The sequence below is a fragment of the Danio rerio genome, chromosome 17 (genome assembly GCF_049306965.1).
Source record: "Danio rerio strain Tuebingen ecotype United States chromosome 17, GRCz12tu, whole genome shotgun sequence".
In the NCBI taxonomy this organism is placed as follows: Eukaryota; Metazoa; Chordata; class Actinopteri; order Cypriniformes; family Danionidae; genus Danio; species Danio rerio.
In genome coordinates, this window is record NC_133192.1 from 14005001 (window position 1) to 14025807 (window position 20807).

At 35.9% G+C, this 20807-nt stretch overlaps 1 protein-coding gene across 13 annotated transcripts in view; it reads left to right on the forward strand.

The window, feature by feature from the left end:
- Nucleotides 1-20807, forward strand: part of ralgapa1 (Ral GTPase activating protein catalytic subunit alpha 1) — a 156473-nt gene that overhangs the window by 33728 nt on the left and 101938 nt on the right. For 5 of the 13 annotated variants that reach the window (XM_021467317.3, XM_021467316.3, XM_073928229.1 and 2 more), the window contains exons 10-17: nucleotides 3063-3308; nucleotides 5409-5582; nucleotides 8458-8559; nucleotides 8726-8874; nucleotides 10322-10445; nucleotides 11715-11952; nucleotides 12374-12538; nucleotides 17731-17907. In XM_021467317.3, coding sequence (XP_021322992.1) covers nucleotides 3063-3308; nucleotides 5409-5582; nucleotides 8458-8559; nucleotides 8726-8874; nucleotides 10322-10445; nucleotides 11715-11952; nucleotides 12374-12538; nucleotides 17731-17907 — 1375 coding nt within the window. Of the gene's footprint in view, nucleotides 1-3062; nucleotides 3309-5408; nucleotides 5583-8457; nucleotides 8560-8725; nucleotides 8875-10321; nucleotides 10446-11714; nucleotides 11953-12373; nucleotides 12539-15730; nucleotides 15872-17730; nucleotides 18949-20807 lie in introns of all 13 variants that reach the window. The other 8 variants (XM_073928224.1, XM_073928222.1, XM_073928225.1 and 5 more) reach the window with 3 other exon arrangements.

Sequence of the window (20807 nt, forward strand, 5' to 3'; positions counted from 1 at the left end):
TTCACATTACCTAGAGCTGCACAATGAATCGAAGGTGATTGTGTGCGCATTTTGTCAGTAAAGCCGGTTCTGTAATAAGCAATACATCTCCAGCATGTGCTTTCAGACAGAGCAGCACTTACCATACAGAGCTGTAATTTACCAAGCTATGAAAAAAAATCATGTTTATAATCAATTACTGGGGCCATTATGAAAATAAAAATAATCGTACTGTGATAATGACAGCCGTTGGCATAGCTTCTCAGTGCTAAATCTGAAAGCATGTGAAATTACCACGTTTAATTACATTTTTACTCCAAACTCACTTCATAACTTTAGTCGAGTGTTTGAAATGAATCTTTCTGTGAGATGATTCTGTAGTCCTGCGTTTATTAGTTACATTGAATTAATGAAAATCGATAAATCTTCTGTTTATTTAACAACTACTTTGGGGATTTCTTGGTTTTTTTTATGAGTTTTGAGTTTCCATGCACACAAATTCCTTCTTGCTTTTTAACTGACATTTACTGCTAATCAAACACCTTTACTTCAGTGACAAGATGACCGCTCAGCCCTACCCATAGCCTTAACTGATAAGAAATACATTTGTTATTGCTTCTGAAGCCATGATAGATGTTGTTTTGGTGCATTATGAAATTGCATATCACCCTGCAGCCCAAGATTGGTTACTCACTGAAGCTAAGCAGGGCTGAGCCTGGTCAGTACTGTGATGGGAGACCACATGGGAAAACTAGGTTGCTGTTGGAAGTGGTGTTAGGGAGGCAGCATGGGGCACTCAACCTAATGCCCCAGTAAAGGTGAAGGGGTGAACAAGGGGGGGGATGAGACGTTAAACCGAGGTCCTGACTCTCTGTGGTCATTAAAAATCCCATGGCACTTCTAGTAAAGAGCAGGGGTGTAACCCCATCCCCGTTTGCGTGTCCTGGGCAAAGTCCTATAATCGGCCTGTACAATCATGGCCTCCCAATCATCCCCATCTACCGAATTGGCCCAATCATCCCCATCTACCGAATTGGCTCTATCACTGTCTCTCCACTTCACCAATAGCTGGTGTGTGGTCAGCGCACTGGCGTCGTTGTCCTGTGGCTGCCGTCGCATCATCCAGGTGGATGCTGCACACTGGTGGTGGTGTGGAGAGACCCCCCCTCATGACTGTAAAGCGCTTTGGGTGTATGGCCATACACAATAAATGCGCTATATAAATACACATTAAATTACATTACATTAAATTGAAAGTCTACAAACATTATTCACTAAACACAATCAACGAATAATCCCCATAATGCATTTTAAACAATCATGAAAATCATCAAGTGTGCTCATTCAATCTCATAAGTCTCCACAATAGAAGTGCATATTTGATAAACATAGAATGGTAAGAATTACCAATAATACTCTTTGAAACTGTAGTGGACATTATTGTGTGCACATTCAATCATGTAATGCACTGCAATAACAAGTGTACAACTGAAAAACATGAAACGGTTAGCGAATACTATACTATGAGCAGAACCTTTCAAGTTTATGCCATTCTCAACTGGTAATTTAAAGGCGCTCAAAACATTTATTGAGTCTTAATGTTTGACCTTACACATTTAAAGAGCTCCTATTTTACCCCTTTACAGGATCTCAGACATGGGTGCTCAATCCTGTTCCTGGAGATCTACCTTCCTGCAGATTTCAGTTGCTACCCATATCAAACACACCTGCCTGTAATTATCAAGTGGTGTTCAGGTCCTAATTAATTGGTTCAGCTGGGTTTGATCAGGGTTGGAGCTGAAATCTGCAGGAAGGTAGATCTCCAGGAACAGGATTGAGCACCCCTGATCTAAGATAAGTCTTTGGTGTCTAAATTGCACCTTTCAAAATGTTTGAAACTTCTAAAACTCATTCATGTGATGCAGCTGATCACAGAGAGTTGGAACAGATCTTTTAATCACATTTTCTTTGCGAATACTGTTCTGTGGACGTTTATGTGTTAAGCCTGGTTTAAACTTCTGTGTCAAGTGATCGATGTGACCCATGGCACATGCAACGCGCTTAGCTGTGCATTCATACTTATGCGCGCTGTTTCTGTTGCTCTGCAATAGCACTTCCAAAACGCTAGTTGTCAGTGAGGTGTTTATGTTCCACTATGTCAAGTTTCTTCGCTGGTGTTTTGATTTTTCTGAACGCTTACAAGTGGTTCAAACTCGCTCATTTTGAGGCAGGAACTGGCGGACGTGCAACAACTTTAACCATGAGGTAAACACAAAACAAAACTTTTCATTTATAGCTCCTTCACTCGACATGCTTGCGCAACTCTCGGCCCCGCTCACGCTCGTCAGCGCTACCAAGCCGACCAATCACAGAGTTTGCGCTACGCGTTGTTGCGATGTTTAGTTACATTTTTTTGAGAGGTGCACGTTAGTGATGCTGGTGGCCATGGCGAGGGCTATGTGTCCACGCGTAGGCTACGCCGTACCATGCGCGTGCATTTGACGCAGAAGTAAAAATCAGCCTTTAGTATGGCAACATTAATAGGTGCCTGTCAATCAATTTGGTGGGTGGGGAAAACTGAACTTCATCATCACATTGCGGTGAGCCTCAAAATCACTGGGATTTGGATACTATTTTAATGTCAGACACACACTGTACCTGCACACAGCTCTGTCCAAATAGCAAAAGTTGATTTTGCATTATGGGTGTCCTTTTAAAGTCAGAGTGAAAGAAAGTTGCTGAGACTTTTATTTCAGTATGTTGATGTACTTCCAATTGGGCTTTCTTTTTTTGCATCATTCCCTCATAGAAACTAACATTAAGAGGGGCATGGTTAAGAATATTGGGGCATAAGCTGTAAAACAGATGTCAGTAGAGAAGGACTGACACTTCAAATACAAAAGCAAATGATCAGACTTTGATTGATCTGATTACCAAATCAGATTAACTGTTAACCTAAAGATTAACAACACACTTAAGCAAAATAAATATTGTAAATTTTGATTTCACACTTGGGTTTTTAACTTCTTGGAATTGTGTCTGGATTTACAGTTAGTTCAGTAGCTCTTTTGCCGATATTTCAGAGAGCGGCAGCAGGCCTAGCAGCTCGAGGAGAAGATGGCGGCCCACGACAGGACAGTCTGGATGGTGGTGGTATTGGCGAACCAGAGCAGTCGCACTCCAACACCAGCACCCTGACGGAGAGAGAGCCCAGCTCCTCCAGCCTCTGCAGCATGGATGAAGAGCACCTCACCGACATCGAGGTGGTGCGCCGGGTCCTGTGCTCCTCCAGAACCAACGTCAACTTCATCACAGAGATATTTCGCCAGGTAAGTCAGGAGGAACAGAAGAACTACAGCGCATTTACATATCAATGAAAGAGGAGGAAGTGCGGCTCAGTTTTAAGAAGTGGTGATGAGGGAAGTCGATTGTTTAACTGTTCAAACAGAGAAACTGCTATGGATGTGACAGTTATATAGTATTGCTGCAGACCATATTTTGACGATTTTAAAGACCTGGTCTGTCAAGAAATGGAAGACTTAAGATTACACCAGGAATTACCAAACTTGTTTCTGGAGGTCCGGTGTCCTGCAGATTTTAGCTTCAACCCTAATCAAACACACCTGAACAAGCTAATCAAGGTCTTACTAGGTATACGTGAAACACAAAGGCAGGTGTGTTGAGGCAAGTTGGAGCTAAACCCTGCAAGGCACCGAACCTCCAGGAACGAGATTGGTGACCCCTGGTTTACACTAATACATTTCAGTTTTGGAAAAAAAAGCAAGTTTTGCTACGGTTAAGCCTTCTGTCCACACTACCCCAGAGGTTTTGAGCGGCGAAAACGTAGCGTTTTAAAATCCTGAAGAGATGTTTTTTTTTTCTTTCTTTTTTATGCTGCTGCTCCATGCCAGTGTGGATGGTGGAAAACGGTGGCATAGCTGCAGAATTTTGCCTATTTGATTGAGCATTTTTCTCAATATTAAGTAGCCCACACAAAGTTCAGTCTTGCATCCTTTTCTTGCAAGTTCAAACTTCCGAGGACACGTTGGGTAAATCTTCAAAGGGAACAGTGTACTTTAACGTCATTCACATCACCCTGGCTATGCTGTTTTGCTATTTTAACAATAAAAGGAATACATGATATAAGAAACTACCTAATTTTATTTTGATGTTGGCAACTTAACAGACACCAAAAATGTTGAGGTGTCATGTAGCTTCTTATTTATATCACCACCATCTTCACTGTATGCATATTTATAACAAAATTAAGCCTAAAACATAACTGCCTCCTTTCATTTTCATTAAAAATACGAAACACAACACACCATCTCTTTTGCTCAATATCAGTTTTAAGGTAAAGGTATAAGGTAAATGAATGTGTAGGTTGTACAGTGCGTTGTTAATTACAGAACTACTATTAAAAAAAGAGAAAAAAAACAAGTTCTGAAAGAGATCAAGCCTCAGTAAAGGCAATAAAAAGTAACTCAAAGTAATGTAATACATCACTTAGCGTAAAAAGTAATGCAAGTAGTTTTTTGGGTATAACTCAATATTGTAATGCATTACTTTCAAAACTAACTTTCCCCAACACTGATTTTTGGGATTAAAATTTTTAATGTGTATGTTATATGTTGTCTTGTGTGTGTCTATGTACAGCAGACCTTTGTTTCTAGCAACAAATCTCTCCTAGGGAAGACAATACATCTGACCTTGATTAGAATTAGAAAAGTCATGCTATAATTATTATTAAATATGTTGTTGATTGGAAATGGAGGGGTAAATAATAATAATGAAGAATCAGAACAATCTTTACTGGCATGTTTTAGTCCAGATTAAAAAGTTGGTTAAAATGTCACTCATAACTAGATCTGCGTAAGTTTTTTGCTATTTCTGCTGAGAATTTTGATAAAATTCTGCGGATTTCTGGGGAATTATTTTGGGAGTATCGTAACTAAAACCTTAATATATGAAATAAAAATAAAATCTTTTAAACTTTTATTCAATGTTTAAAATGCAAATCCAATTAGATTCACTTTATTTGGTAAATAAAGCAAGTTTGTCACATAATATGTCTAGTAAAAGACAAAATATTACTGTACAAACTGCATTATACATAAACCAGATGAACATTTTTTTATAAGTCAATAATATTACTGAAATAATCAAAAACTGAATAAATATAGATTTGCACACATTTACTCAATTAAATGAACAGAATTAATGATGGGCTAAAAATCTGCAGAATTCTGCGTGCGCAGATTCCGGGTGGGCCTACTCATAACATGCACTCACAACATTTTTATTTCTGAATTTGTGCTATTTTCATGATTATGCTTTTAAAATCTGTGATCCAGGCACACAATATCCTGGAGGTATTGATTGTAACTGATTAGAATAAAACGATCGTAAAAATCTTTTGTGTTGTGCAGGCGTTCCTGCTGCCGATGTGTGAGGCTGCAGCCATGCGTAAGGTGGTGCGAGTGTATCAAGAGTGGATTTCTCAGCAGGATAAGCCTGTGTTTATGAGACAACCAGAGGAAGAGCGATTCACAGGCCAGCTGGACTCAACTCACGAGCAGAGAGCTGATAAAGACGAGGAGGAGGTGGGTGTCTCACAACTTATTACATGCTGAGTCAGCCTGCACAACAGCTTGCTCCAGAGTTTCTTTGCTTCAGATATATCTGTAATGGGATTGGGCAATATCCAGTATTTAAATTATTGCACTCAGTCTGGCTAGGGGGATATTAGAAGCTTTTATCAGGCTTATATTGGTAGAATTGTCATTTGACAAATTATAAAAGTATAAAATATGTAATTTTATAATTCTATATTGTGTAATATATTAACTGTATATTATGCTCTATTACATTGCGTTGCTTTATACGGTATTCAGTGCTTCCCAAACATGGACTTCACTTGGGCGGGCCACCCAGGTGTATTAATGGCCACCCAAGTATATTTGGTGACATTTATTTTTTCATGATTATAATTTTTTACACTTTTTTTTTTGTATCCACCCAATAGCCAAACATCCGCGATCGATTAACTGGTGGAAAATCTTCTCTCATCCTACACATTTTCTGCTTCTTGTGGTGTGTTTGAGAACTGTCAACACTCTCACAGACAATCTCATGTGTTCGGCAGAGACCCGCCTTTTTTGGACTAAAAATGCATCCATCCGGGGTTTTTTAAATCTTGTAAAACGTCCAGGATTTGGCTTTTGGTTTCGCTTTCTAAGCTGTCATCATTTTTATTTTAAGCCTGATTTACTTTCACTTGGCTTCACAGCTGACAATGCATGTACAGGCGCAAGACAGAGAGAAACATTATATAATTAACCCTTTGATCTTAACGACTCAGATAAACTTTTCTATATTCTCAGAGGAAGAAATTACATCTAAACTGGCTGCTGAATAGATGTACACCGCTAGAAATGCTTAATTAACTCATTTGCCTTATTTTATATTTGCCTTGTTACCAACACTTTTTAGTCTTGTAATTATACTTTTTAGAGATTTTTATTCCATAGATGTTTTTATTACTTTGTAATTTATTTCTCCTTTGCTGTATTTATTTTTTTAATTTGATGATGTTGATATTTTGCATATTTTATACAAATATAACATGCTTTGGCAATACTGTACAAAAACAGCAGCTTTTACCGGTCAAGCCTGATTTATACTTCTGCGTCAGGTGACCAGCATAACCCATGGCGCATGCAACGCGCGTGGATGTGCATTTATACTTCTGCGCGCTGTCTCTGTCGGTCTGCATTAACACTTCCGAAATGCTAGTTGGCAGTGAGGTGTAAAGTTCCTCTGTGTCGAGTTTCTTCGCTGCTTTTTTGCTTTTCCTGAACACTTCCGGGATGTACAAGTATCTCAAACTCGCTCATTTTGAGGCAAGAACCGGCGGTCGTGATACAACTTGAACTATGAGGTAAACACAAAACAAAACTTTCCATCCAGAGCTCCTTCACGGGACTCCACACTTGTAAACAATCGATCGCGCCATTCGCGCGGCTCTCGGTCCCGCCCAGACTCGTCAGCGCTACCAAGCCGACCAATCACAGAGCTTACGCTACGTGTCGTTGCGACGTGTAGTTACGCTTTTTAATAGGAGGTGCACGTCAGTGACGCCGATAGCCACGGCGAAGGGCTATGCGTCAGTGCCGTAGCATACGCCGGCGTTTGACGCAGAAGTATAAATCAGCCTTCAGTGGGTGCATGTGGCTCCCGAATAGTATAAAAGTAAAACAAATAGTGGAATTTTTTTTTTTATTATTTCAACAGTCAAAAACAGTTTAAAAAAAAAAAACTTCCACCCATTGAAAAGAAACAGTGTATAATAAATAAAATATAAAAGCAGTTTAAATTTTTTTTTATTTCAAAATTATTAGCCCCTTAAAGCTATGTTTTTTTGATAGTCTACTGAATTACCATATTTGTACAATAACTTGCCTAATTACCCTAACCTGCCTAATTAACCTATTTAAGCCTTTAAATGTCACTTTAAGCTGTATAGAAGTGTTTTGAAAAAAATCTAGTAAATTATTATTTACTGTCATAATACAAAGAATAAATAAATCAGTTATTAAAACTATTATGTTTAGAAATGTGTTGACAAAAAATCTGCTCTCTGTTAAGCAGAAATTGGAGAAAAAAAATAAACGTGGCTAATAATTCAGGGGGGTTAATAATTCTGACTTCAACTGTGTGTGTGCATATATATACATGTGTGTGTGTGTGTATACATATATATATATATATATATATATATATATATATATATATATATATATATATATATATATATATATATATATATATATATATATATTCTTTTAAATGTTTATTTAAAATATAATTATTGAAACAATTTTAATGCAAAAGATTCATTACAAATCTGTATTTTATGCAAATATATTTTAAATTAATAAAAATTTAGATTTGTGTTATAAATTAAATGATAAAAAGTAATAATATAATATATTAATATTAATAATAACAATAATAATAATAGTAGTAATAATGCATTTTATTTCTAATGTGCTTTGCTTAAACCCAAAGAGCTAAAGTAAAAAATAGACACCTCAAACTACAATATAATATCATTTATTTAATGGAAATAAATCTTAAGTATTCAATAGAAAAAATGTATTAGTTTAATTAAAATTAAATTAAATAAGATGTGTATATACCCATAAATACTTATGATAAATACTTTTATGCATTCAATGCTTTTAATTCAATTAAATGTAATGTTTTTTAAACACAATTTTAAATTTTAATTCCATAAAATGTTTTTTTATTTGATTTGATTTTTTTCTTTTAATTTTAGTTTTTTTTTATTTTATTTTTTTAATTTAATTATAACTTTTTTTTTTTTTTTACATATTATTATTTTTTTTACATTTTATTTTAAATTTTATTTTATTTTATTTTACCTATCATTGTGAATCTTGTTTGTGTGTGTAGGATGTTGGGCTCACGGTGTCAGTTCGAAACCCTAATTGGAGTAGGAGTAAAAGCTCTGATTCTGAGTACAATGTTCACGCTGGAGTCCAGGCTACACTACAGGTAAGTGCAGGTGAACTGAAATATAGTGAGTACACTCCTGTAAAGAGCAATGATTGAGGTGTCACCATTGTCCAAAACACAAATCATTTTTAGTCGGAAATTTGAGTTTAGTTGAAGGTATAACTTGTGAAATGTTCTCTCTTCAATCTGGTTTTCCCTCCTTCAGGTTTTTATCACCAATTCCTCTAATGTCTTCCTTCTGGAGGCTGCCAATGAGCTCAAATCACTACTGGAAGAGCATGTGGACATGTGCAAGCGCGTGCTGAACATTTACCGCAGTCTGGTCATGCATGAAACCATGAACCAGAAGACCTGGTATGTCCAATGAGTTTAGAAAGAATTTTAAGTTATTTATCATATAAACTGGAACATATAGACTGGAAAATTATATATAATATATTTTTATGTAAATTTTTTTATGTTTATTTATTTATTTATTTATTTTTATTTATTTATTTTTCTTCTGTTATTAAATTCGGAAGTTATTATTACGTAATATGTTTTTGTTTATATAAATCTTGCCATTAAATAGCCATAAGTTGCTGATGTTGCAATAAATATATATTTATTATTTGTTTGTTTTTGTTTATTAATTTTTAGTTGTTTATTCATTTAATTCTTTGTTCGTTTTTAATTATTTAGTTAGGTATTTGTGTCTAGTTATTCATCATCTGTTAATAAATTATGAAGTTAATATATTTTTGTATATGTCAACTTTTCCTTGAAATGTCAATAAGTTGGTGATGTTGCGACAAATGTTTATTTATTTATTTTTATTTGTTTGGTTTTGTTTAGTCATTTTTATTATTTGTTTGTTTTATGTATTTATTTTTTTATCATTTAGATTTATCATCTGTTATTAAATTATAAAGCTATTATTATGTCATATATTTTTGTATGTATAAATCTTGTTATGAAATAGCCATAAGTTGCTGATGTTGCAATAAATAATTGTTTTTATTTGTATGTTTTTTATTTATTTATTTATTTAGTAATTTTTTATTAGTTACTTATCTTCTGTTAATAAATTATGAAGCTGTTATTACGTAATATATTTTTGTATATATAAATCTTGTCATGAAATTGTCATAAGTTGCTGATATTGCAATACATATATATTTGTTTGTTTATTTGTATTAAGTTTTTTTATTTATCATTTATTTGTCTTATTAATTAATAAAGTTATTAAGTAATTTGTTTTAACTATATTAATCTTGCCATGAAAGAGCCATAATTATTTATTTTTATTTGTTTGTTTTTGTTTATATATTTTTATTTGTTCATTTATTTATTTGTTTTATTTATTTTTTTATTGATTTGTTTTTATTTAGTTATTCATAATTTGTTTTTATATTATGAAGCTGCGATTACATAATATGTGTTTTTTCTATATTAATTTTTCCTTGAAACAGCCATAAGTTGCTGATGTTGCAATAAATCATTATTTATTTGTTTTTATTTAGTTATTCATAATCTGTTTTTAAATTATGAAGTCATTATTGCATAATATACTATTATCTGTATTTATCTTGTCATGAAATGGCCATAAGTTGCTGATTTGCAATTAAAATACTATTTATTTTTATTTATTTATTTGATTATTTAGTTTATTTATTGTCTCTTATTAAATTCTGAAGTTATTATTACGTAACATGTTTTTATTTACATTAATCTTGCCATGAAATAGCCATGAGTTGCTGATGTTGCAATAAAAAAATAAACAAATGTCTGTTTAAGCTCATCCTAAATGTGTTTATCACAGGGAGCAGATTTTGCTAGTGTTGCTGCGAGTGACTGAGTGTGTGATGAAGAGGCCTCCCTCCATTATGCCTCATGGAAAGAAGAGTAGCACTTTATCAGGCCGTTTGGCTGGAGCCATTTTTCAGGTACCAAACACCAGCATACTGTGCCACTTAGCTCTTTTTTGTTGTTGTTGTTGCTGTTGTTGTTGTCAATTATCATTGCAAACTTCACAGTACACATCATATTTTATTATTGTTTGTGATTTTGATTTTGTTGGATCTATTTCACTTTTATTTGGGCTTTAATTTAACTGGCCAATGGACTTTGATGGATGTTTCTAAAAAAAAATATCTCCAGGAAAAATTTTTCATGTCATTTTGAAATAAAGCAGAAATTGAAATAAAACTATTAATATTACATTTTTAAAAATCTTGATTTAAAAATGTAGAAATATTGTTGAAATATAGCACCTAACTAAAACAAATGGTTTAATTGCTAAAAATGAAATAAAAAAGCTGAATAGAGATAATCATATTTAAAAAATAATAAAAATGACAAAAAGTGCTTAATAAATTGACTAAAAACTAACATTATAATGAAAAAAGGTCATTTCAAATATGATTTAATCTACATTATAAATGAAATAAACACAAACAAATGAAAATAAATAATAGATTAAATACTTGAAATGTACTACATTTTGGCCTGCACTATAACGGAAACAAACAAAAAAAAAAAAACCTTTAAATAGTAAAATAAAAGTGTAGTTATATTGTTGAAATATTGTCCTGGAACCTAACTAAATAACTTAAATGAATAGTTTAAAACTATTAAAACTCAAATAAAACAGCTGAATATTAAAATGACTACAATTAAACATTAAAAAGTATGAAAAAAGATAATTCCAGATGTTATTTGCTTTAGAATATAAATCAAATTAAATAAATATTAAACTAATGTAAATATTAAAGGGAAAAAGTGCTACAAGTTGGCCTATTAACTGAAATAACATGTTTTAAAATGGCGAAAACTAAAATAAAAATAAAGGTAAATTTGGGAGAAATGTGGGCTAATAATAATATAATAGTAATAATAAATCAAATAACATTATTAAATAAATAAAATAATATAATGAAATAAATCAATTGAGTAAATAATAAACTAAAAATAAATATTTGATTAAATAATAATTAAAAAAATGTTTTAAAACTAAGCCTATTAACTAATAAAATCAAATAAAATGTTTTAAACAACTTAAAACTGAAATAGGAATACCTTAAAAGTAAATGTTGTGCCCGGGTTGGTCTAATTGCACAGCCTATTCAGAAATATTAAGAAATATATCATGAATATTAAAATAATCGTAAGTGACTGTTGTAATTCTTACTCCGTATGTATTGTCTTGTGTTTAGACTCTGATTGTGGCCTGGATCAAGGGGAATCTGAACGTGTACATCTCTCGAGAGCTGTGGGATGACCTGCTGTCTGTCCTGTCCTCTCTCACCTGCTGGGAAGAGCTGGTCACCGAGTGGTCCCTCACAATGGAGACACTGACCAAGGTGCTGGCACGAAACCTTTACAGCCTGGACCTGAACGAGCTGCCCTTGGACAAACTTAGTGAGCAGAAGCAGAAGAAGCACAAAGGCAAAGGTGAGCTTAACCAAAAAATTAAATACTTATGAACTAGGGCGGCACAGTGGCTTAGTGGTTGCCACTGTCGCCTCGCAGCAATAAGGCCGCTAGTTCGAGTCAGGCCAGTTGGCATTTCTTTGAGTCTGAATGTTCTCCACGTGTTTGTGTGGGTTTTCTCCGGGTGCTCCAGTTTCCCCTACAGTCCAAAGACATGAACCATAGGTGAATTGAATCAACTAAATTGGCCTTAGTGTATGAGTGTATGTGAATAAGTGTGTTGGGGTGTTTTCCAGTACTAAGTTGCAGCTGAAAGGCATCCGCTGCGTATAACCTGTGCTGGAATGGTTATTCCCAAAACTGGAATTGATTAGGGGCCCTAAATGACTGGAAGTCCACTTCTCATTATAGTAATAAGCATGCATATTATTTTCACCTGTAGGTGGTATCCATGAGGGCCAGAAAATCACTGTGGATCGGTCGTTCTCTAAAGGCTGGAGTCGAGATCCTCCCGGTCAGGCGGCGGCCATGAGACAGCGCAGCGCCACCACCGCTGGATCACCAGGCATCGAGAAGGCCAGAAGCATCGTCCGACAGAAGACAGTCGGTCAGTGTGTTTCAGACCCCAATGTGTCTTCTGTTCATGGCACTTTAAATCAGTTATACATTTTAGATCTGTAACCTGTGCTTATGTCTTTGTCTACTGTATTGTTAATTCAGAATGACAAAAATGCGCTGAGATCTGGATTTTGATAAGAAAACATGATTGTGTTAAATGATGTCCTTTCTTATTGTGCTGACATACAGTCAAAGGATTAGCCCTCATGTCATTTTATCAATTTTTTTTCTTTTTCAAATATTTCCTAAATGATGTTTAGTAGAGCAAGGAATTTTTCACAGTATTGCTGATAATATGTTTTCATCTAGAGAAATTGTAATTTGTTTTATTTCGGCTAGAATAAAAACGGTTTTTATTAATTTTTTCAATTGTTTACAGAACAAACCATTGTTATACAGTGACTTACCTAATTACCCTAATTTGCCTAATTAACCCAGTTAAGCCTTTAAATTGCACTTTAAGCTGATTACTAGAATCTTGAAAATATCTAGTAAAATATTATTTACTGTCATCATGGCAAAGACCAAAGTAATTATTAGAATTGAGTTATTAAAACTGTTATGTTTATAAATGTGTTGAAAAAAATCTTACGGTGGGTAATAATTCAGGAGGGCTTATAATTCTGATTTCAACTGATTCAGTAAAGTTTTATGGGCATACAGTGCATCCGGGAAGTATTCATAGAGCTTCACTTTTTCCACATTTTCTTGTTACAGCCTTATTGCAAAATGGATTCAATTTGTTTATTTCCTCAACATTCTACACACAATAGCCCATAATGACAATTTTTTTTAATTGTTGCAAATTTATTAAAAATAAAAAAACTGAAAAATCACATGTGCATAAGCATTCACAGCCTTTGTCGTGAAGCTCTTAATTGAGCTCAGGTACATTCTGTTTCCACTGATCAAGGATCTGCTGAGGCTTCAGCAGCTTACCTGAAGTCCACCTGTGGTCAATTCAGTTGATTGGACATGATTTGAAAAGGCATACACCTGTCTATATAAGGTCCCAGGGTTGACAGTGCATGTCAAAGCACAGACCAAGCATGAAGACAGACAAACAAAATTGTCTGTGGACATTTGAGACAAGATTGTCTTGAGGCACAGGGCTGGGAAGGTTACAGAAAAGTTTCTGCTGCTCTGAAAGTTCTAAAGAGCACAGTGGCCTCCATCATCCGTAAGTGGAAGATGTTTGGAACCACCAGGACTCCTCCTAGAGCTGGCCGGCCATCTAAGCTGAGTGATTGGGGGAGAAGAGCCTTAGTCAGGGAGGTGATCCATAACCTCATGGTCACTCTGTCTGAGCTCTGGCGTTCTTTTGTGGAGAGAGGAGAACTTCACAGAAGGACAACAATCTGTGCAGCAATCCACCAATCAGGCCTGTATTGAGTCACCTTCCGCCTGGAATTTCCCAAAAGGCATCTGAAGGACACTCAGACCATAAGAAACTAAATACTCTGGTCTGATGAGACTAAAATTGAAATCTTTGGAGTGAATGCTAGGCGTTACGTTTGGAGAAAAGCAGTCACCGCTCATCACCAGGCTAATACCATCCCTACAGTGAAGCATGGTGGTGGCAGCATCATGCTGTGGGAATGTTTTTCAGCAGCATTAACTGGAAGACTAGACAGGATAGAGGGAAAGATGAATGCAGCAATGTACAGAGACATCCTGAAGCAAAACCTGCTTCAGAGTGCTCTTGACCTCAGACTGGGGTGACGCTTCATCTTCCAGCAGGACAATGACCCAAAGCACACCGCCAAAATATCAATGGAGTGACTTCACAACAACTCAGTGAATGTCCTTGAGTGGCCCAGCCAGAGCCCAGATCTAAATCCTATTGAACATCTCTGGAGAGATCTGAAAATGGCTGTACACTGTCACTTCCCATCCAACCTGATAGAGCTTGAGAGGTACTGCAAAGAGGAATGAGCAAAAATTCCCAAAAACAGGTGTGCCAAGCTTGTGGCATCATATTCAAAAAGACTTGAGGCTGTCATTGCTGCCAAAGGTGCATCAACAAAGTATTGAGCAAAGGCTGTGAATACTGATGTACATGTGATTTTTCAGGTTTTTCAGTTTTATTAAATTTGCAAGAATTTCAAAACTCTTTTTTTTAACATTGTTATTATGGGGTATTGTGTGTAGAATTTTGAGGAAATAAAATAATTTAATCCATTTTGGAATAAGGTTGTAACATATAAAATGTGGGGAAAAGCCCTAATATGAATACAGATGCACTGTAAATGATGTTATATAGAGAAATGAATAAAGCTCACAGTGAGTCACCTACAAACAAAGCAGCTTTATTTTGATGAATGCAGGGCGTATATTTGATCAACTTGAATCTTTCGGAAATAAAGACCCTATATATTTTTAAATTATTATCCTCAGTGCTGATTCACAATGCTGCAAAATATTTTTGTACAAACTTTGATTAAAATGCTTAAAACACTGCTTATAGTTACTTATAGTTTTTGTCTTGTTTCTACCTCAAATATCTAAATTCCTAAAAAAAGAAGCATTTTTGAGAAGTATAACATATAATCTTGTTTTCAGATAATATGTCAAAATTAAGTGAGTTTTTATTTTTAAACAAGCTAAAATATGCCAATGGGCTTAGTTAAATAATCTTGTTTTTGGTTTAAAATAAGACTATTTTGCTCACCACATTGGCAGATTATTTAACTTATTTTAAGAAAACAAATCGCTTAATTTTGACATATTTTTGAAAATAATGCAATTTTTTGATTGTCTAGAAAATACTTTTTGATTTAAAAATTTAGAGATATTTTTTTACAACTCTCCAAAATAATTACCTAATATTAAAAACACCTCATTTAGCATGGAACACAGGCTTGGATGTAAAAAAAAAAAAAAAACACTGCTGTGACATCTTTGACACATCATGTTTCTCAGATTAAAGATTAAAAATATTAATAATAAGATGCTTATGTCATTGCTAATTTGAGGGTCTTTTCTTAACCTCTTCTTTGTAATGCTCACAGCTTTCTGCCATCACTTTCTCTTTTTCTCTCTCTTCTCCTCATGTCTTTAACTCCTCCTGTGCTCCTCCATTTCTCTCTCTCTCTGCCCCATTTCCCTTTCTCTCTCTCACACTCTCCGCCGTTCTTCTCTTTTTCTCCTCCTCTGGGTGTGTTTGTGTGCGGATCTGTAGCTCTTCGTAGTTGTTCTACGGGCGACAGTCTGCTGTCCTCAGCCTTTATCCGCAGTGCTAAAAGCGCACCTGTCCTGATCCACCCCGTACACCCTCTCCTGCCTGACTCTGTCCTCACTCCTCTAGCTGACGAGCTGTCAGGTAGAGCCCGAATCGGCACTCTCGCCTCCGACTGCGACCCGGTCCATGGATGTGCATGTATTTGGATGTGTGTGTGTGTGTGTGGATACTGCCTGTAGTTAGCAAGCCTAATCCTGACACATTTAGTGTTGTATGTGTTATTGTTTAACCCTTGTGCACTGTTCAAATTGACTACCCTTTCATTATGCTGGTGTCTGTTTTTGCCCCATTGACTTCCGTTACAATTAAAATTTTTTATTGCAAAGCTATGACACCGTATAATCATGGATTGTTGATGCTGTTCTCGCTTGGGTGGAGGTAAAACTTAAAAATTTTACTCACGATCATCAGTTGGCATTATTATTATTAGATGTGCAAAAAAATTTCAGACTTTTATATGGAGTTCTATGGAGTAAAATTACAAGTTATCATGTGAGTGCATTAATACACTTACTATGTTTACTATGTTCTAAAAAGCTGAGCTGCTTATTTTTTTCCTCAAACATACCGAGTTAAGCGCATAAAGGTCTCTCTCACACTTGTGCAGACACACACACTATACTCCATATAACCATATAATTTTAAGCCAGAAACTAAGCTATTTTTGCACTGCAAATGATAATCAAGAGTACAAATTACAAAGTTTTCCTCTTTTTCAACTGGGAAAACCAGCAAGAATGGATGATTATGTGGTGTCATAGCTTTGCAATCAAAATATGTCATTATAATAGAAGTAAATGAGGCAAAATCAGCTACCAACAGTAAATTTGCCTGGAGTGTATTGTTGATTTTTTGAGAATTGTCAAAGAATTTTCCCAAAATATGTGTCTAAGTAAGATTTGTCACCAAATATCATTTCATTTGCTCATAGTTGAGGCCAAATTAAGACTCAAAATCACCCCAGGGTGAATGAAAACATTCCCAACAGCACATAACGGTTAATAGACTTAAATGTGTTTCCAGTGGGTTGTTAAATCTGCAAGATTTCTTTGACATTCATTTTTGCTTTGAAGACTTTCTGACTGGATGAATGTCAAGTTAAATGTTTTGGTCACATGCATCCCCAAACAATTCATTATAATTGGCTTTGAGAAAAAGCCAATTTCCAATCTGGAAATGTAGAGACTTTCAAAAAGTCTTATAAGGAAAACTTCAGAATTATGGCAGATTCTGTAGTATTTGTTTTGTCAAAAAGTTTTTCTAGTCCTGCTCCGTCTCTAAAAATGATTGCCATTACTTTTACAACAAACGATGATTTTGGAACATTTATCCTTTTAGAACAATGTTCATTGCCTGCTTATCCAGTCACAATCATCTGTAAAAAAAAAATTTGGATTTTTATTTTTTTTTTTCATTTGATTTGGGGGTGAAATATGACCCAGATATTTCACTCAACGGTTCTTTGGGAACCGGCATGTGTGTGTTTTGTGTCTGTGCTGTTTATTTTTTCCCATCAGAGTGAATCTAAATAACAATTTTTGCATCACATTACAAATTACTCCCTCTTCACACCCAGAACGTTTGAGAAAAATACCCCATACAGGATTGACCTAGTCTGCCATTCTTTATCACTGTTCGTCTAGAATATCTGGGAGAATGTTCAAGTGGAATGATTCATTATGCCTTTTATACTTATTTGCTTTTTTTGTTTGTGATCTGATAGTTCACTTGAATTGAGATTCAGTAGTAAACGTGCTTTGTTTTTATTGTATGCATGCATTTTTCTGCATGTTAGAAAAGTTAATATAACAGTCCCTTAAAGATTTTTCATCACCACTTAGGTATTATTAAGAATTATTGCTTGTGTTCTTAATGTGCTGTTTTTGATGCATAAACACATTCTTGAATGTGCTGATGGTTGTGTATCTGTTCATGTTTAGACCTGGAGGAGCCTCCTATGATCCAGCGTGGGCCACGGAACCGCCACTGCTCTCAGAGCGAGGAGACGCCGACGTCTGAAGTTTTTTCGGCCTCCGGTGAACTGGAGCAGCCTCCGCTTCCCCGCAGTAGCAGTGCCTCCGACATCATGGAGCCCTTCATCGCAGAACGGGCCAAAGGTGCACTTCCTGTCTCTGACAGTCCCTCTCACTCCCCCCACTTTACAGCCACCACCACCACCATTGAGTTCCCCCACAGTTCCCCAAACCCACAGCAGCTCACTGACCCACAGCAGCTCCCCGACAGCCAGGCGTCCCTGGAGGTGGCCGAAAGTATCTATGACCATCTCTGCCAAATGCCAGGCCAGCAGCCCCCCTTTATCCCCGATTGGTCCTGTCCAGCCGCGGCCTCGGCCAATCAACCCGAGGGCGAAGCGGAGGAGGACGTCTTCAGTGCTTTTCGGGAGTTTTGTCACAGGGAGAATGTGAAAATGGAAGCAGGTGCAGATTTAAAGCAGGTGCAGTTTGAGGGCGATTGGGCTCTAGAATGGGATAGAGAGATGGAGCAGAGCGAGAAGAGTTTGTATGAGTGCTTAGAGGAGTGTGATTGGGATTTGAGTGTTAGTCCGCAGCCAGCAGAGGACGGTAAAGGAGCACAGCTTCAGCGGCAGGACGCCACCGACAGGGCTAGCGAGAGTGAGGTTAGTCCACAGGCTTCGCATGGACCCATGTTGTCAAATATTGATCACAAGAAACGCCACAGCAGTGCGGTCCATGTCAGTTTCCGGCCCTCCACAGAGTCTGTGCTGTTCCACAACCCTTTGGACCCCAAGGAGGCACACTGGAAAACCCGGCTTCGCCGTCTCGGGCACTTCAGCAGCCACTCGGTTGGGGCGAAAGGTGTAGGGGAGGGGGTCACCTGTTGTGAAGTGGTGGAGCGGGAAAGAGGCTCCATCAGCGGGGCTAGACGTGGACGACTTGGTCGTCCGACTCTTCGGCCTCGAGGGTCCCGATCTAGATCTCAGGAGTCAGGGTGCAGCCCCTCACGACAGCAGCAGGTGGCTCTGTTGGGTGGGGTGTATAAGTCTATGGTCCACGCTCTCTCCAAACCCAAGGGCCAGGCAGCATCGCCCCAGCGCCACAGCAAATCGCCCGCCACTGAGGCCCACCTGAAGGACCTGTATGCTAGCGTTATGGGCTATTTTGGAAGAAAAACATCAGGTGAGGGTTTAAATCGGCTCAATGTCAACATGGAAGACATGAAAAAAGCGCCTGTGCGTTTTCCCCTTTTTTTCTCTCTTTTCTTGTGACTTTGATTTTTGCTGAATGTGGATTGAATTGAAGCCTCTTTTTGTATTTTCTTTTAAAGTAGCTAAAAAAAAAAGACTCCCAAAAGACCATCGGCCCCCCACCTGTGGGATGGCTTCCCCTCCTCCTCCTCCAGCTTCTGGGATATAATCTCTGCTGCCCCTCTTCCCCTGGATGCTGCATGCGGCCTCATGGCTACCTCCCGCCCTCTGTCCATCTCTCACACACATTCACTTACACAGTCATAAAACACACACACTCATGATTTTCTTTTTTTACCAAATGTTATGTTTTTTATAATCTGTATGAGATTATATATATATATATATGTATAATAATCGCTTTTATAATATATTAGAATTGTTACAAATGGTCATTTTAAAGGAATAGCACAGCCGAAAATGAAAATTGTCATCATTTACATCCTCAAGTTCCTCAGCACAATTTTTAGCAGTGTTTTATTCCATAATTAGTAATGGGGCTTCAGAAATGGCAAAATGTGTTTTGAATAGGAGTACAAAAGGGATGTGCAATGCTATTTGTATTTTTGGGCTAATGCTAACTGTGCTGATTTTTGGCTTATTTAGGCCTGTCATAAATGGATTGCATGAAAATACATACATATTCCTTGTATTCTGTGCTATGACAAGAATTATTATATAATGTATATACAGTGCTCAGCATATATAAGTACACTCCTCACAAATCTATCTTTAATTTATTTTTTTAATAGGGCGCTATACACTATTATATTTGTGCATCTACAGTTGTAGTCAGAATTATTAGCCCCTCTGTTTGTTTGTTTTTTTCCCAATTTCTGTTTAACAGAGATTTTACTAGATATTTTTTAAGACACTTCTATACAGCCTAAAGTGACATTTAAAGGCTTAACTAGGCTAATTAGGTTAACTAGGCAGGTTAGGATAATTAGGCAAGTTCTTGTATTTCAATGGTTTGTTCTGTAGACTATTGAAAAAATCTATCTTAAAGGGACTAATAATGTTGACATTAAAATGTTTTTTTTTGTTTTTTTTTTTAATTAAAAACTGCTTTTATTCTGGCTAAAATAAAACAAATAAGACTTTCTCCTGAAAAAAATATATCATCAGACATACTGTGAACATTTCTTTGCTAAATTAAACATCCATAAATAATATTTAAAAAAAGAAAAAAAAAATCAAACGGGGACTAATAATTATTCAATAATACTTGAACTGTACATTAGATTAGACAGTACTGAAGCCAAATCTGGAGCTTATCTAACAAGAAAACCTACGATAACACCCAAAAACTAGGACACCCAAATTTGTATGTTATATAAAATATTAAATACGAATAAAAACAAGAGGAAAAAACAAGTAAGCAAAGAAAAAAAATGTTTTAATTAAATTAAAAAAAGGCAATTTAGTTGTAATTTTGTAGGTTGTAATTTTTTTTTTCAATATTTTGCTTGAATTTATTTGTTTTATCTTTCAATTTCTAATTATGTTTGGTGACAAAAATTTTGTTTTAAATTTTCAAGTTTTCAAGGTTTTGTTTAAATGCACCAAAAGAGCACTTAATTACATAAAAAAAAGAACTCATCATGGCAAAGACAAAATAAATTAGTTATTAAAACTGGTATTTTTTTAAATATGTTGAAAAAAATCTCTCCTTTTAACAGTACTTGGCAAATATTTGTAAATGAATTAAAATTGCACAGGAGGGCTAATAACTTTACCTTGGACTATGTATACAAGTATATACACTACCGGTCAAAAGTTTGGGGTTAG